Source organism: Bombus terrestris, chromosome 15, assembly GCF_910591885.1.
Source record: "Bombus terrestris chromosome 15, iyBomTerr1.2, whole genome shotgun sequence".
In the NCBI taxonomy this organism is placed as follows: Eukaryota; Metazoa; Arthropoda; class Insecta; order Hymenoptera; family Apidae; genus Bombus; species Bombus terrestris.
In genome coordinates, this window is record NC_063283.1 from 2,335,449 (window position 1) to 2,353,143 (window position 17,695).

The 17,695-nt window shown below is 34.0% G+C and overlaps 4 protein-coding genes, 1 long non-coding RNA gene and 2 other non-coding genes across 11 annotated transcripts in view; 2 read left to right on the forward strand and 5 right to left on the reverse strand.

The window, feature by feature from the left end:
- Positions 1-9,098, forward strand: part of LOC100649552 (synaptic vesicular amine transporter) — a 42,257-nt gene extending 33,159 nt beyond the window's left edge. For all 4 annotated transcript variants that reach the window (XM_048412648.1, XM_003401155.4, XM_012316724.3 and 1 more), the window contains exons 3-12: positions 1,340-1,591; positions 1,846-2,011; positions 2,422-2,564; positions 3,379-3,561; positions 3,658-3,759; positions 4,140-4,314; positions 4,838-4,889; positions 5,018-5,201; positions 5,514-5,647; positions 5,737-9,098. In XM_048412648.1, the coding sequence (XP_048268605.1) occupies positions 1,340-1,591; positions 1,846-2,011; positions 2,422-2,564; positions 3,379-3,561; positions 3,658-3,759; positions 4,140-4,314; positions 4,838-4,889; positions 5,018-5,201; positions 5,514-5,647; positions 5,737-5,805 (1,460 nt within the window). In that variant the 3' untranslated portion in view covers positions 5,806-9,098. The remainder of the gene's footprint in view (positions 1-1,339; positions 1,592-1,845; positions 2,012-2,421; positions 2,565-3,378; positions 3,562-3,657; positions 3,760-4,139; positions 4,315-4,837; positions 4,890-5,017; positions 5,202-5,513; positions 5,648-5,736) is intronic.
- TRNAA-CGC lies at positions 1,078-1,149 on the reverse strand. The gene has a single exon. It is a non-coding gene; the product is annotated as a tRNA-Ala (tRNA).
- Positions 3,651-4,664, reverse strand: LOC125386420. The gene is made up of 3 exons (XR_007226552.1): positions 4,454-4,664; positions 3,934-4,356; positions 3,651-3,786 (listed from the first exon to the last, which is right to left on the reverse strand). It is a non-coding gene; the product is annotated as an uncharacterized LOC125386420 (long non-coding RNA).
- Positions 4,458-4,530, forward strand: TRNAK-UUU. Its single transcript has one exon. It is a non-coding gene; the product is annotated as a tRNA-Lys (tRNA).
- Positions 9,099-9,293: 195 nt separating the features above from the next.
- LOC100649748 (E3 ubiquitin-protein ligase RMND5A) lies at positions 9,294-12,164 on the reverse strand. The gene is made up of 7 exons (XM_003401157.4): positions 11,969-12,164; positions 11,284-11,567; positions 11,060-11,197; positions 10,679-10,977; positions 10,489-10,591; positions 10,268-10,422; positions 9,294-10,148 (listed from the first exon to the last, which is right to left on the reverse strand). The coding sequence occupies exons 1-7, from the start codon at positions 12,102-12,104 to the stop codon at positions 10,085-10,087; spliced, it is 1,179 nt and encodes a 392-aa protein (XP_003401205.1). The 5' UTR covers positions 12,105-12,164; the 3' UTR covers positions 9,294-10,084.
- A 227-nt stretch (positions 12,165-12,391) lies between these two features.
- Positions 12,392-13,481, reverse strand: LOC100649858 (V-type proton ATPase subunit e). The gene is made up of 4 exons (XM_003401158.4): positions 13,246-13,481; positions 13,070-13,117; positions 12,901-12,988; positions 12,392-12,793 (listed from the first exon to the last, which is right to left on the reverse strand). The coding sequence occupies exons 1-4, from the start codon at positions 13,341-13,343 to the stop codon at positions 12,770-12,772; spliced, it is 258 nt and encodes an 85-aa protein (XP_003401206.1). The 5' UTR covers positions 13,344-13,481; the 3' UTR covers positions 12,392-12,769.
- Positions 13,482-13,731: 250 nt separating this feature from the next.
- LOC100649973 (serendipity locus protein alpha) lies at positions 13,732-17,594 on the reverse strand. Of its 2 annotated transcripts, XM_003401159.3 has the most exons (12): positions 17,266-17,594; positions 16,969-17,178; positions 16,720-16,905; positions 16,465-16,638; positions 16,256-16,380; positions 15,672-16,174; positions 15,386-15,588; positions 15,104-15,305; positions 14,819-15,025; positions 14,654-14,746; positions 14,290-14,580; positions 13,732-14,195 (listed from the first exon to the last, which is right to left on the reverse strand). In XM_003401159.3, exons 1-12 carry the CDS (start codon positions 17,317-17,319, stop codon positions 13,885-13,887), a joined length of 2,559 nt encoding a protein of 852 aa, XP_003401207.1. In that variant the 5' UTR covers positions 17,320-17,594; the 3' UTR covers positions 13,732-13,884. The 2 variants fall into 2 exon arrangements, with proteins under 2 accessions (XP_003401207.1, XP_048268596.1); XM_048412639.1 differs by lacking the exon at positions 17,266-17,594 and having other exon boundaries at positions 16,973-17,063.
- Positions 17,595-17,695: the final 101 nt, after the last annotated feature.

The following is a 17,695-nucleotide window of genomic DNA, read 5'->3' on the forward strand; positions in this document are numbered from 1 at the left end:
ATATAGGAAATAAAATACAGGGAATAAAATGTAGGAAATAAAATGTGGGAAATAAAGTCGAAGGAAATGGTTAAAAAAATGGATAGGACGTTAGCGAATGGTTACTCGGGTTTTCCAGTTGTTTAGCGTTTTTACTCTTGACCGATGGTGGTCAAGTAGAGGTGGAAAGCTGGCTTTCTTTTATCGTGCCCTCGAAAGATGTTTAATTCACGAGGCACGCGTCTATATGACCCCCGTACGATTCCTCGCTCGGAAAGCTAGAAGCTGCCAGGAAATATACGCGAGGGGACGGCTGACGACGTTCCGGCAATCCAGATAAGTGGTCATACATTTATGTAGCGTATACGAAACAGCTTGCCGGCGCTCTCACGCGCGCTAACAAATTATGGAAACGCGCTTCCGATGGATAAAACGATCGTGAACCATCGTCGCCCTTTTAACACCGTACCTGCGTTTCTGATTTCTTATTACCATTTCCTTTTCCCCTTAGAAAGTAACGGTTTATCAGTTTACATCATTGATTCTTTCTTTCGTCGCATCGCTGACAATCGCAAGCGTCTCTATACGGTCTTCGAACATTTTTACGTACTCGTTAAATTCATCGAGGAATGTTTCTCTGAATGTCTTGCAAATTAATTTTTATAACCATTCGACGTGTTTTTACAAGTTTCCAACGACTCGATAATTACCTTGTACAAATATTAATTCGATGAATTAATTATGTCTCTGACAATGTGTGTCGATTATCGCGCTCCACACGAGAGCAGCAGGTGTTCTGATACTTACGAAGAACACATACACACGCGCGCGCGCGTATTCACACACGGAGACCTCTGTACGTTGTATAGATTCACCGACGAATAATTTCATTTTCTGAAAAGCAATTTGTTAAGATCTTGTTTCCCGACAAAGGTACCATTTAATTAGAAAAAAAAAAAAAAGAAAGACGTTCCGACTTACGAGAGTTTCGAGACGTCACAAAGTTTGGGATCGGAGCATCGCGAATTTACGAGTCCAAGTCTCGACGTATTTCTTAATCGGCGAAATTAAAAAAAAAATCGATAACGCTCTGATTGTTGGAGGTGCTGGGATTTGAACCCAGGACTTTCAGCATGCGAAGCAGACACTCTACCACTGAGTTACACCCCCGAGCTGTTACATGCAACAACGGAACGCCTCGTCACAGAAGCCAGAACACACACGCGTTTTGAATTTTAATTTAGTATTATACCGTAGAATTACTTCGTCGAATAGATTCTTTGCTGGTACTAAATAAATTTTGTTTTCTCCATTCTATCTTTGTCTTATGCTCTGTACGTTTCCAATGATCGTGCTGCAGTGCCCATTATACCCGAGTTTCTATACGACATCAAGCATCCTAACGCAACCTTGAGTCAGCATCTGAATGAGGGTGGTTCCCGTCGTACGTTCACCGGTGTTCAACCAACAAGCGGTAATATCGTCACATCCACGAGTTCGACTGTAACAACTACGCCGAAATGTCCTTGTGCTGTGACCAAGTCGAATGATTCTCAATTGGAGTTTCTTTACGTGAGCACGCCTTCTAACATCGAGTCGAGCGGTTTGCTTGGTAAGAGTAAATAATTTCCTGATATTCTCACCCTCTTACACTTGCTTTAGAGCGTGACAATGTTTCGTCGTGTTCGAGAAAATATTTATCTACAACTATCGAATTTTTATTTAGAACGAAAATAGTTTACTTGAATATTCTATTTGTTTGCGAAAAATTATCTTCGATGGAAAATCTCCATGCGATGAACGCAGAAAATCTGTAATACGATTAGTATACCATGATTAATCGCTATTGGCTCGCGTTTGTCCCAGAGAGTACGAATAGCGGTGAATTAAGTTCGGCGACGGAAGATCCGGATGAAAAGGCGCAACGACATCGCGAGTTGCTGCAAGAAACGACTGCTGTTGGTTTAATGTTCGCTTCCAAGGCTTTCGTTCAATTGCTGGCAAATCCAATCGTCGGTCCGCTTACCCACAAGTAAGCGAGTACATACATAATGTGTGCTGTATATGTATGTATATTAAGTTGTATAATATGTTCGTTTCTTCCTTTTATATAAGATTAATATTGTTTTTGTTTATTATTTTGTTCTGTTCTATCATTCGCAATGGAATTAAGTTTCTCTTCACTGGTCTAAAAATTTCCAAAAATTGCATACCATTATATTCTTCTCTAATGACTTTCCTAATTTTCTAAATATCGAGACAAACAACATTAATTTTACATGACTTAAGTTGCATCTGTATATCGCTCTTCCACTTAATTATTCGATTATTACTCGAAATAAAAATGTAAAAGCTGTTTCACGCGTATTTATAGTGCGCCAATGTACAGAAACGAACTCGTTATTTGTCTGATTTGACCAACACCATCGTGTTTCTTTCCAGAATCGGTTATAGCATACCCATGTTTACTGGCTTCATCATTATGTTTCTTTCTACGCTAATATTTGCGTTTGGACGAAGCTACGGAATTCTTTTCTTAGCGAGGGCGCTTCAGGGAATCGGCTCTTCGTGTTCCAGCGTTTCAGGTAAACCCCAAAAATACGAAGCACGTGTCTAACGTTTCGCTCCTGAGAAGCAATCCATGTATGAACATTGAATACGTATCAATGGGGTCGAGAATGATGAAGATCAATTAACACATTCGAGACAGATGTAACTCGCTGCAATGACCGACGACGACATACGTATGTCATCAGTCTCTTTGGTCGATTCTCAGGCAGTTACAAGTATAAATAATGTTTCTGCCTATTATATATATATTGTATAGTATTCCAATCCTTGAACTAAATATTATTATCTTCTACGTATTTCTTCTTTTCTGAGATGCTATTTTTAAAACGCTATTTTATTCGGATGACACACATAGCATATCACATAGTCATCCATCAAAATTATTACGAACGATCGATGACGTACCGTGTATATCATGACATACTTCCAAATAAAAATTGTCTAACATGTGTTTATTTTTTTATTCCTACATTGATTAGCTTCACTTGCTTTTTATTACAAATGTAAAAAAGATTTCGGTCATTGGGATGAATTTTATTCAAAATCGCCGGTCTCGAATGTATTATGCCAGCAGAGCGAATGTGTTAAGTGTCTTTTTACGAGTATTATTAACCCTGTTACAATCCCCTATATATACTTTAACCTTGCTCTCATTCTAACAAATAAAGAAATTTATAGCGCTTTAAAGAGATGTTCGTTTGACAGGATAACAAAAAATAAGATCTCTTTCGTATTTTGTCCAAACCGAAGATATTTTTTAACGTTAGAAAAATATTTGTTGGACTTCATTCTGTTCGAATTTTGATCGATCGTGCGATTCATTCACAGGTATGGGAATGTTGGCCGAAAGATACCAAGACGACAAGGAACGTGGTAACGCGATGGGTATTGCACTCGGTGGATTGGCTCTTGGTGTTCTCATCGGGCCTCCATTTGGCGGCGCGATGTACGAATATATCGGAAAATCTGCTCCATTCTTAGTACTTTCGGCATTGGCCCTTGGCGACGGAAGTGAGTATTTCTGCATGTTCATCTTTTTCTTACGCGCCATTTACTTCCATTCTATCTTACATTTATCGATTGTACTTTGTATAATACCATTCCCAGTTCTTCAACTTTTGGTGCTTCAACCGTCTGTCGTGTACACCGAAGCGGAACCACCGTCTCTCAAATCTCTGGTCACCGATCCTTACATCTCTTTAGCTGCTGGTACCTATTATTTTTCCATTCACTAACCTAAAAAAGTGAAATCTTCGATAAGGGCGAGAAACCTAGCCAATATACGGGATATTAAGTATTATAGATTTACGACAAACGTATTATATCGATCTGTTTATTCGTTGATCTATATATAGTAGCTGGGAAAAGAAAGTTTAAAGTTACCAAGTAATTTAGTTGTATATGCGCATGTTAGCAACTTTTGTACCACGTATATTTTTCACCATATTATCGTGTATGTTGTATTTATTCATTACTCTTGTCAAATACAATTTTATGGAATTCTTTTATCCGCTAAACTGTATTTGTTCCACCTCGGATTAACGCGTATTATTACCCTTTCAGTTGCCAATGACCAATCTATTTTTCAGGTGCTATTACGTTCGCCAATATGGGTATCGCAATGCTAGAACCCAGTCTTCCTATCTGGATGATGGACACGATGGATGCGAGTAGATGGGAGCAAGGTGCTGCCTTTCTACCAGCAAGCATTAGTTATCTGATTGGTACTAATCTTTTCGGACCACTCGGACATAGAATGGGCAGGTTAGTAGATGTTATTACAAATATCTTCTTCTCTAAGTCCTCCTTTTAATATTCATCAGTAAATGTCAGACATTTTGAATATTTTATATTTTGTAAAAATTTAATTCTGCTAGCAGTGGAGAAGCAAACACGTGATTACCATCGCCTGGATAGCTCAGTCGGTAGAGCATCAGACTTTTAATCTGAGGGTCCAGGGTTCGAGTCCCTGTTCGGGCGGCTTTAATTTTTATATTTTTTTCTCTTTTCCTAATAACTTTCTTCCGTATTTGTAATCCACAAATATTTATGCAAATTTAGCTTTTTACGAACATAATTAAAGAAATGAAACCCAATTAAAGATTCGTTTTACCTACGAAAATAAAAATAAATTTACATACTTCTGTATAATATATACATTCTGTTTTTTTTATACTTTAAATTTATGCAATAAATGTATAAATATCCGCAATTTATTTATTTTCAATTCGTTTTATTCCAACTATTTTCTCGTATATCTACCAATATCTCTTATTTTTTATTATAGATGGTTAGCTGCATTGATCGGGTTGGTCGTGATCGGCATTTGCTTGATGTGCGTAAGTATTTCATTTTTTCTTATTTTACTTGTACGGACCAACATGAATCATCGTCAAACTATAGAGCACGACATTTTTTATTATTATTTTCTTAAACAATGATACGATTAGTTTTCTCAAATTCACAGATACCGCTGGCTAAAAGTATTCATCATCTGATCGTACCTAACGCAGGCTTGGGATTTGCTATCGGAATGGTGGATAGTTCGATGATGCCGGAATTGGGATACTTAGTCGACATACGACACACCGCTGTCTATGGAAGTGTATATGCTATCGGAGATGTTGCGTTTTGTTTAGGTTTCGCTGTTGGTACGTGTATATGTGAAAAATTTGCTTGATACTTGAACTTAATCAATAATATTGTCAATGTTGTAAGATTCTCAACCAAGATACTATTTGTCAATAAATATTGACAATATTGTATCGACAATACATATTGATCCTTCTAGTTGAAAATCTTGAAATAATGACAACATATACTGCTAGTCTGGGGGGAGGGGGGATTGAAATTTTAAACACGCGACGAACTTTTTACTCTTTCAGTGAAATTTTAATTTTTAATTAAATTTCAAAAAAACTGTGATACTTATAATATTCTGATTATTAATCGTTCATTATCAGGACCTGCTTTGAGTGGTACGTTAGTCAACAGTATCGGCTTTGAATGGATGTTATTTGGCATTGCCATTTTGAACTTTATTTATGCTCCACTGATGTACTTTTTGCGGGCGCCGCCAACGAAAGAGGAACAGAAAGTAAGACGAAAGTTCCTGCTTCTATTTGTTCAAAAATTCGTAATGGAAAGCTTGTTCGATCGTCGTACTAATGATGTATCACCTTCTAGTCGTTGATAATTGGCGAAAAGTCGTCTGTGCGCTACGTAACGTACCAGAATGAGGAAGAGGAACAGTAAATGGACGGATATTTCTGAACACAGGATAGCGGCGTGCATTTCGTTCTCTACATTCTTGAAGATGGAACAACGAGTTAAATGTAATACGGAAAATATCTATGTTAATAACGTTCCGAGAAATCTAGATAGGCAAAACATTATTATGTATCCCTTTGTCTAGCGCAAACTGTATATATACGTAACATTAGATCGTAAGAATAAGTGTGTGCGTTCAAGAGAATCGTATACGTCGATGACACGTAGCTAACGTCGATAAATATACTTACGTCGAATTGATCGAGGCACCGAGGCAAAAATACATCGATATAACGAACACGTGTGTAGCATAAACGCACGATGCCCAAGATTGGGATGTTGTCCTGTCGTGAAACGCAAACTATGCGAAATTTCAACCGCTCGAGTCATTGTCGATGTTTCAAAGAGTATCAATTTCCTAAAGAAAGAAGAAAATTATTTACTCGGAGAACCGCCTGCTTTGGATTCCCTGAATGGCTGCAGGGAAACCATGCGATAATGGCGAGCAGGTACGATGAAGAGTTCTCGAAATTACATTGGATCGAATTATGAATTAGCATTGAATCGACCATGAGAAGTGGTTTGATTACCCTTTATGTAAGCATACTTACGAAGCATGTAATGCCTTAAGGATTGGAGATTCGCGAGTTTGTGTTTAACGAGTTAGGATAAAGACCGAATTTCGACACGTTCTTTCGCACGATGCGTGATACTCGTCAGATCGATCCGCTGACGAGTATTTTCGTTGTGCTCTACGATAGATTATTCGCCAATAACCAAAGAGAAATATTCCTCCGACGTGGAGGAAATATATTCAAACCAAAACGAAACTATAATTATCGAAGGATGAGTCAACAACGTTCAACGAATTTGCAAATTACACGATAAACTTTATGTGAGTTCGCGGCGGAAAACTCTAACGAGAAAATATTTGTGCTTCCTTTTTCTGTGCGTGTAATGCTTTCCGACGATCAAGTCGATTCCTTTTTGTCCGTTGTGCGTGTTTGTGATAGGTATCGAACGAATTAAAATATAGAAACGTAGGAACCAAACTCGTATATAACACGTTCTTTCTTCTAATAATTCTATGTAGACAATACACAATCCATACATACACGCGCGCGTATAATATATTAGCTATAGGTAGGACATATCTATAGAAATATATCATAGAACTTATATATCGTTTACTTATATCGCTACAAAATATGCTAAAGCTCGTTGATCATTGTATAATTGTTGTTTGCTCGTGGAAAATGCATAAAGTCGTTACGAACAAAAGTTATATGATTATAAATACGTTTGGATTCTAAGCTACTGCGAATGCGTATAGAAATTAACAAAAATACGGATCGTGTCGTTGCATGTTAGATGAATCTCGAGTGCGAGGTTACCACGATTAAATTTCGTGATACATATTTTTCGATAAGAAAAATATTATATATCTCTGTAGTAGTGTTGTAGAACGTTTGAATTCACGATGTTGCCGAACCTGTACAAAAATATGTATTATGTTAATATACATATATATATATATATATAGCAAAAGGATTACAACGGGATGAAATATAATATGGAATACATATACATATATAGAATTGAATTCTATTCAAGAGAGAGAGACAGTTTTCCTCCGCGAATTCCGTGAATTCTCGAGGTTGCGTTACGTTGTCACGCGAACGCCGACCTACTCCCGATATGAAACGCGAGTCAATTCGATTTGCAAATTCATCGCGAACGTTTGCCACGACCGAGCGTACTCGAGAGGAAAAGGTAACAGAGTAGGGGCATCGTGTTCACAAAAGTGGATCGAGATCTCGAACGATTTCCAGAACCGAGTGTAACGAGCCAAAGAGGTTAAAGAAACGTACGAATTATCATCCTTGCATTGATATATCGTTATAAATTATCTGTATTAATGTTACAATGCAATATATATTCTCGTTAAGGATTCTTTACATTTCTGTAAATATAGAGAACGTACGTATGTATTTAAGGAGCAATTATAACAGAATGTAGTTAACATTTACGGGTCAACTTCATTATTAATCAACAACGATTTACCAGCTTCTTCATTTCCATATTCTTCTTTTTCTAGACTATGATTTAACCAACATGAAAGATCTGTCGCGTACGATAGAACTTCGACCATGATGTATAATTATTAGATTGCGGATATTTATGCAAATTCATATTTTTATGAATATGTACATGTTAGAAAATCGAGCTTAAATGGTTCTATTGTCTAAATACCACATAGCAAATGTCCTACTTTCGATGTTTTATATATCTTCATATGCTATACGTACTGTGTCCATTATTATACCTTTAAATTTGGCATAAGTACATAAAAATCCACAATCTAGTAATTATGATCAGTTATTACACTCATCTGATGTTATCTCGCTTTTGCAACGTTTTGTCTTAGCGTCCCATGTCGGATGAATTGAAAGTGATTGCTGCTATTGCAAACAGACAATAAGCGATATCATGAAACGTGAAAGTTTCTTGGCACACGAAATCGCGGAAACAAACGGTCGTTTTAATCGTTGTTTGATGAAACCTTCTCTTTGATAAATAATGCGTCCTTGATCCATTTGGGCTTGACAGGTTGTTAAATGTCGTTGAAAGTGGGTTTCATTGAATTTAGACGAAGCCAGAACGAACAACAGACGTCTCACATATATCTAAGTGTGCATAATTCTATCTTCAACGGGCATTGCGTGCAGGCATAAGCCAATAAATTACCAATACATTTTCCTTCCTCCTGTCCTCTGTCATTGTAACGTATATACATATATGCATATAATATTTAACCAGCTGGTGTATGGGTCCGATTTAATCTGTCTGTGTAGTCGTCGAAAAACAGCGAGACTCAAGAAGAAGAAAGGTATTTTTTATTCTTGATAAGCGATGCAATTGTATTGTGTGTGCGTACGTGTGTGTGTACTTATGTAAAGTTGTACCGAACTTTTGAAGTACGTAAAAATGCATGTATTTGCGAAGGGAATATTATATGGCAAGAGAATTAGAACGCGCATGCAAATCGACTCTGAAAATCGTCAGTTTTTCGCCCAACGATATCGATGTCCGAACGCGATGCTCCAAAACATTTCGAATTTTTATCTTATAAGATCGCTAAAAACACGAGGCAACCTTATTTCAAATGAATCGAGTGTTATTCGACGTTATTTGTCGTTGAAACGCATGATATGTTTATGTGTATGTTGTTCAATAATATGTATTTAAATAAACATTTACGTGTTTAACGTGAAAAATCATTGCATATATATATGTTCATGTCTGGGAAAATTAAAAATAGAATATTAGTGCCTCATGAATATTCTATGAGTGTTAGATTAGGTAATATCTTTTTCTGGTCACTGTGCATTGTATATTTCAATACATTATTATAGATATATATATATATATATTTATATGTGTGCATATAATATAATATACATACACATATATACACAATATTAAATTTATTTATTCTCTAGATATCCAGGGTAGAAAAATATTTTGTTAGAGAACACGTATCGATGACTGACTATGTAATAATTTTCGACGGATGAATCAGATCCTACGTTACAAACGAAAAGACTACAATATGGTTGCGTTAATACACATCGACTTTTTATGTAACTCACATATCATCTCTCATTGACAGCTATTATTACAAACAACTTTAATTGATAATTAACATTCAACAGCAGTATATACAAAAACATATTACTTAATACTACTATAATCATATTATCATATTCGCGTATACGTGAAGATGTGCAACATAAATATAAATAAATAAATAAATAAATAGATAAATAAATATATATATATATTTGCATATTTATTTATACATATATATATATTTTTATATATATATTTGCATATTTATTTATATATATATATATTTATATATATATATATTTGCATATTTATTTATATTTATATTTCATTCTCAGACAATTACAATTAAATTAACATACTTCAACTTATACGTAATTACGTTGAGATATTTACTTCTCAAAAGACACTAAAATAATAAAACAGTGTCAATTGTCGTCACCAAAGTATTTACCAAATGTGCTAATATATTATTTTCACGTTTTGATGACAAGATCGGAAATCAGTGTACTAAGTCAAATAAAAAATAACGATTACCAAATTCGTGGCATACAATGATTTGATCTAAGTATATGTATGTCCTTCCCGTTGACTTAAGCGTTATAGATCGTTCACATTATTGTATCACAGTAATCTAAAAGTAGATAAGTCTAGCGTCTTCTGGATTTTGTTCTACTGGACAATATGGACATTTCAATCTGGAAAATAAAATTCAATTTTTATTTATATTCTATTAATGTCTCTTGCCTTTTATTATGTTTTTCCTAAGTGGTTTCAATTTTTAATTTAACATTCGTCTTGGTATTAAAATACATACTTGTTTGCGTTAGTAAGTTTATTTAACGCATCTCTTGAAATAACGTGTCCACAGACTAATTTCATTGGCGGATTATTCTCTGTACTTTGTTGTCTCAGAATTGGACACGCGAAAACAGAATGATAACGACCATCTTTGCCGAGGTCTATTTCAATCTGCGGAGGAAAGTATCGGTTAAATAATGCAATATTTGTTTTACATTTATTTATCCAGTTACTTACAGGTAATTCATCTTTTCCATTCCAAACGGTATTTACTTGCCTTTGTTGCATAACTTGCTTAATGTTTAAAAGCGTTGGTAACGCAGTACAACCCGCATTAATGCTAGAACATAACGTTGCCAGATTTTCCTATCACTTATGCATTTATTTTTACGCGTTTTACGATATTGGAAACTATGAAGAAACATACCACACAGAAAGAGGACTATCTACGCTTAAACCAAATAATGTGCAAGCCTCTCTCGTGAATACATCGTGAATATCTAGCCATAAAGTAGGATCCAATAAATGACTGTAAGGAGAGGACTGTATTCCATTTGGTAAATACAATAATGTGCCCATTAATGCCTGCACCTCTTTTCCATGTCGTCCGACGTATTGCGTAAGATTTTGACGAGCATAATTTATTGCTTCAGTTTGTTTGCTAGGTCCTTGTTGAATCAGTCTTATAAAATGTAACCTATGAAGCTTAAACTCAAGAGACGAATTCTACAAATAATGTTTAATGTCAGATATATTTGCACCAATATAGTGTTATCTGAGCAGTGGCAATGAATGATGTTGTGCGTACTTGTGCTAGAAGTGCTTCTCTATGTCTTTTAGCCCACTCAAGCGCAGGATCCAGATTTCTTTGTTTTAAGCAATCCAATATATAATTTAATTCTGTGAATGGCTCCTTTGTACCTTCCTCTGTTTTAATTCCAGCTTCCTGTAACAACAGATCCATTGTGTACATAGTAAAAAATTTATATGGTGTACACATGTGTATGTATGGATATATTTATATAGACTTACTGCTGCTAATTCTGCTGCAATATCCAACATGCCATGACGGTAAAAATGCTGACAAATAACTTGGTTTAAAAGATGTGATTTTTCTGGACCTGAGAAAACATCTTCTCTGCTTGTACTTGCAAAGTCTGCAGTGAAATTTCTATCGATTGCTTTTCCTACTTTTGAAACAGAACCGTGTAACTCTCTGTGTTCTGTGGTTAAACGATGTACAGTTTCACAAACTTTTTTCATTGCCTCTTTTAATATTTGCACTTGTCCTGGAGTTAATTCATGATTGTCTGGTGCTGGTGAACAAAAAATCCAATCCTTTTAAGTGAGATATCATATACGTTTAATGATAAATACGAGATTAAAGTGCATTCAAATACTTCATGAATTCAAACTATGTAGAAATATTATCCAAAAATGTAAGCGAACGAGAGATATCTTGAACAAAGGAAAGTTCTAAATAACCGTTGCGATAAAAGAGGTTAAAACTACATAGAACAATATAAGAAGAAAATACATAATATAAATATCTTTCAGGTTACATTTTTTGAGATCTACATATTCACATAGAAAAATTGAAATCTTCTTGCCCTATTTTCACTTTCTACTACCACAATTTTTAGAAAATGTTATTTTTTTGTTCATAGATTGTCAACGAACGATGACATTGTAAGTAGCGGGAGAGCTTTCAGTTTACCTTGAGTAAATTCCCTTTTTAAAGATTCGATATGATTTATTAGATCTTGCAGTACTGTCTCTGCATGCTCGTTTACCACTCCAAATTTTAATAAAATCTTGTCAACTTCACGTTCAACGACATTACACGCCTCCATTATTGTTTTTCTTAGTGATATCACGTCACTGCTTGTCACTTTTGCTCTAACACGAATCACATGTATGTAGATGTATATCTCGCGTGCACACATACGATTATATACAAGTAATATAGTTACATACCTTTCGTATTCACAAACGTGACATTATATACGTGCGCGCGCGCGATTTTTATCTATAGACACATGCAAATTTATTTTCATGTAGGATATCGATTCTCTTATTTATTAGTACAAAATTTGATGAGACAAGGGTCGTGTTAAAAAAATAAAATGAAACAATCACATATAATGAACAAGTATATGTAACGAATTTCATTCGAACATGAATTGTTTTATTATTGTTGCGCTGTTATTATTATCATTATTATCTCTGTTACATAATATACATAGTCCTTTTCACAGTATGAGATTATACTAAAACAATGTTTTATACTAAATGAAAATATACAATTGTCATAAAATATATATATATATATTAATTTAATTTATCAGAATGTTTCCTTTAATACTTGATTTACATTTTTAAAACTTTCGATATACACAAAAGCCTAATCTGTTTCACTTTCATTGCAGTAATTATGCAATTCACTAATTACACACAAACTTTTAGAAACAGTTTGATATACCCATGATAAATGCATTTTCCTCCTATGATTATTCTACTATTGATTAAATTGGACGTGGCTCTGTAACAAATATATTTGATGCAAGAAAAAATTATGGTTATTAGTCCTGTGTAATTTATAGCAAGTATATGTATAATGATATTATTGTAATAAGAAAACATGTTTACCCATTCTCGTGCCATCATAAGAATCGTATTTTTAGGTAATTTTGGTCCGATTAAAGGATTCATTTGAGCCATATAGCAACATAACCAGCTGTAAGAACAAATAATAATTTGCATGGTATTTAATAAAAAAAATTCAGTTAAATGCTTCATTTTACATTTGTTAACTTACAATAACCAACATGTAAATGCTGTCAACATAAGCATAACCTGAAGGATCCTGCAAGGAAAGAAGACTCAGGTTATCATTAAACAATCTAGTACTTCACTTTTGCTTATAACAAAAACAATTTTTAAACATCTAGAATTTTTGCTCAGAATACTTATCAATTGTAATAAAACACGTACCCACGATTAGTACTTCTTGGAACAAAGATTGGTAAGACAATTCCTACTATAGCCCATAATGCCGTAAAAAGTAACAGTGGTATTATTGACGCTCCCATTTTCTTTGTAATAAATAAATTTTTTATGTCTTTTAAAATTGGGCTGAACCCACCGAACAACCAATTTACTGATGTAAATGAGAGTCACGTGAATATCTCGATTTGCTTTCAACAAATACACACACTAGTTTCAGAAACGAGAATAGCGAGATACGATATATCGCATCACTTATTCGATACGATACACGCAGTTCGCGACTGATTGACAATCGAAAAGTTGATTAATATAATCGAAATTAAGATGGAGGAGAGGTTAATTCAAAAACATTCCTTTATTAATGAAAATTTTACAAATCTTAAAATTTATGAAAAAATTGAAATAGAACATAGATATAAGTAAAATCTCTATTTTTTATCTTCCCCTCTCTCATTCTTTTTCATTTCCTCGCTCTGCAAGTATTGTTGTTGTGTTTAATAGAAACCACTTTAAGGTACTATATTTCAACAGCGAACGTTTATATTTTCTAATCGATGTACTGAAACTCCAAATTCAATGAAGATCAATGTTCTCCTTCACCAACGTAAATCATAACGGCAACATTTAATCTCCAAATAGTCGTTCTTGTGTTATTTCTGTACTTTTATTCGGATGTTGAGTATCATCATAACTTTTCGATATATCCACAATTGATGGCCCGTCGCCTCCGCCAATCGTAGAACATTGATCCATTTTACCAGTTGTAATATCAGATTGCGTTTCGATGCATTCAACCAACGATTCTGTTAAACGTCTAACAGACTTTTTATCTGATTTTTCAGCGATTGTATCATGTTGCGTTTTTTCTACGTGATGAAACTTCGACGAGGTTGTGCATAGATTTGTACAGGAAAATACAAATCTTTCTAAAATACCTGAAAGTTTTATTATGCCAATAATTAGTGGTTAATTAAAATTATAACATGCAATAATTCAAAACTGAAGTATTTTTGTGCTCACTAACGTTACCTGTTAGATTCATAGTTTCCTCAGACAAACAGATATCATCATGAGAATTAATACTGTCCCTGCTAAACAGATGCTGTCTGATACTAGTCAAACCACGTGGTTTTAACCTAATGTCAATCAAGGATCGATCAACAACAGAGTCATTTTTGCGTGGTGTTTTATACATGACCGAACGTTCGGTGCGCATCTCGCGCCCTTTCTTGATATAAGGAATCAAACATGATAAATTCAATTGTGTTTTAGAAATACTATTCGCAGTCTGTATAGATAAGGGTGTTTTGCAACTGCTCACTAAAAAGATGTACCGAATAAAGAGTAACGAAGCATATAGTAGAATTAATGATACACAATATACTATTCTTACCTGTATAAGGAGTTCTTACATAGGCTAAAGGTTTTTGATGATGATGATCATTAGATAATCCATAAATTGTAGATGCCAATTTGTTACTCACGTCTAAGAAAGGAAAGATTCGTATATCGAAATATTATGTGCAATTAATTGGTAATTAAAAATAGAATAACCTACCGTGAATAGTATCACCTTGACCCTTACTGCTTTTTCCATAACTTGTATTCATCAATGTTGTATTATTCATAATAGCAACTAAAGCGGGATGTAATCGTTTTACTACGTTTAAAATTAATTCGCATCTTTTTATTACTCGCAATTGCTGTGGTTCCGTAGCGTTATCCACTAACAGACTTTTCGAGGCAGCATCAGCTTCGAATATTGCTTTAAAATAAAAAAAAAATCGATTACGGGTTTACATATAACAAAATATAAATTGACGATTTTATAATAAATGCTTACCAGCTTTTAATTCTCTAATCATCATTATTGTTTGCCTTTCAATAATGTCGCTTCCAATATCGTTTATGGTGATACTTATTTGGCGGGAGAGCGACAAGGATCGAAGTACAATACTTTGTACTTGCGCTTGAGTAACAGGCTTCCTATTGTCGAGACAATTTGTCATTACGGAAATACGATCCTGAAGATCGTCTAATACTACCTAAAAATAATGATAATGGCGTGGAAATTTCGTATAGATGTATCTTTGATGTGCATAGAATAGATATCATCATAAAGTACCTGACAGTAAGCACCCGAATCTATAATTAGATTAATCGCATCGTGCAACTTATTGACTTCCAATTGCCACTGTCCAGTTAACAGTTTTACATTTTCTCGCATTTCTTTACTCTCTGGATGCAAATAAAAAGTACTAATGGCAGAAATCAACTCTGTTTCCAAAGATTCGAGACTTGCCAAACAGTTTCGTATTTGATTATTCCCTAGGTAATACAGCATGAAGAATGGTGAATAACTAACAAGACATAGATGCGAATTTTGTATTAATTAATAGAGTTTGACTTACGATTTTTATCTTTGCAAGAGGCAATAGCAAACAATCCAATTTGCATGGATTTGTCTATAATTTGATCGAAATCCTCTATAGCATTGGATAAATCGTTCTTAGATCGCTTTTTAGCGCTTAATGAATTGCCACAGATTGTAACAAGTTTTCTCAGAGCGTGAAAGGGATCACTGAAAACTTCCATAACAAGATTCAATACCGACACATTAATTTTACGTTCTAATCGATAAAGCGCGTCGCTTAAACTGTTCATGAACAAATTATTCAATGCTGTATCAGATGATTCAGACGTTAATTGGAACTTCAAATTTTCATATTCAGATATAATCGACTGACAGGTTCCGGTTATTGCTTTAAAATTGCAAGGTTTGCAAACCTGTGCAATTGCCATTGCACACGAGAATACATCTTCTATTCGAAGCCATAAGTCTTTGCATTCCAATATTTGATCTTTTTGTGATTTATTTGGAATCTCTGACAAGATATCCAATACCAAATCCATCCTAAATATAAAATAAATTGATAAAAGAGATATAAAAAGTGCTGTTTCCTTAAAAACAATTGAAATTATTTAGTTAGATTACCTATAAACAAAATGATTTTTTTGTTCAAATGCTTCATCCTCAGGTAATGAATCTGATGTATCCAATATTTCTATTATCATCTTCAAGCAAAAGCAGAGTCTTTCACAGACATATTTCTTGCAATTCTATGCGAATAAAAGCATAAGAATCCTATTAGAGTAAGCTTGTGTGTGCTTTTAAAATGTAGAGATCATAAAACATTTTATTACATAGATTGGTGCATTTAGCCGGTGTTGTTCTTGTACTAATTGTACTAACAGTTTAAATGCTGCACACAACTGACACAAATATAGTTTGATCTTTTCAGCTAACAACTGACACACTAAGCTTTTTTTATATATTTGTAATGGTCCAAGCAATTCCAGAATGGAAGTGCCTAATTCCTGATAATATAATTTAATATAATATAATTAGGATAATTGTAGAAAACAATACAGAATGTCTACTGTCTGTATCTTTTATACCTTGATGTTTTGAAAATGTTCAATTTCATTGGCTTGACCCATTTCCTTGATGTAGTCTAGGAATTCTGTCAATCTTTGTTTCAGTGGCAAACATTCTAATTTTTCTAGTACTTCAAGAGTTAATTTAAATTTATCTAACACAGTGGACAAAATTTGAACTGCCATTTCTTTGTCTATGCTTTCAATCTAAAAGGAATTTTTTTATAATGGTTGACAATAAACTAATATGTATAATGTTCTTCGACATACAGACTCATCCATATATTTTAGCGAACAAAATTCTTCTACAATACTAATAATCTTTGATTCCATTTCTTCGTAATCACTAATTTCTCCTTTTACCAAGGTGTCAAATTTTTCTCCCAAACATTCCAAGTGTTCGAAGAGAGACGAGTTTTTTGACATAGACCCATTTGGAGTAACAGGGTTAGCATTTATTAATTCTTTCAATTTATTTACCTAAGATATGGAACACATTAAAACTTTGTTACTCTTTACAAAATTGAATAATACAGGAATGTTAGAAAACTGCTATATTTTTCTTACTTGTTCCTCCATGGGTATTAATATCCCTTTTATTTGCTTTGTCTTTATAGGCATTTTTAAACTTTTTATTTTTTAAACAATCAACGATGATCGGCCTAATCTCGTAACTCTTGGTTGTTTGTAAACAACATGAAAATAGTAAATAATTGATTTTTAATTTACTACCACAACAAAACAAAAACATAATCCGTTGATGTTTTGAATCGTTACGGTCTTACCACATTTTATACTAAAAAATGGTATATAACCAATCGCTTAACATTTTCTTTAAAATTTTTTTACGTACAGTGAGTGTTTAAATGGAATAATTTATCTTTAAATACGTGTGTTTTCATAGAAATTCCAGTGGACCAAGTTTTCTGGAATTAAACAAACAATTTATCTTTGTTTGTTTGTCTAATTCAAGTTGCCCATACTGATTCCTAGCGTA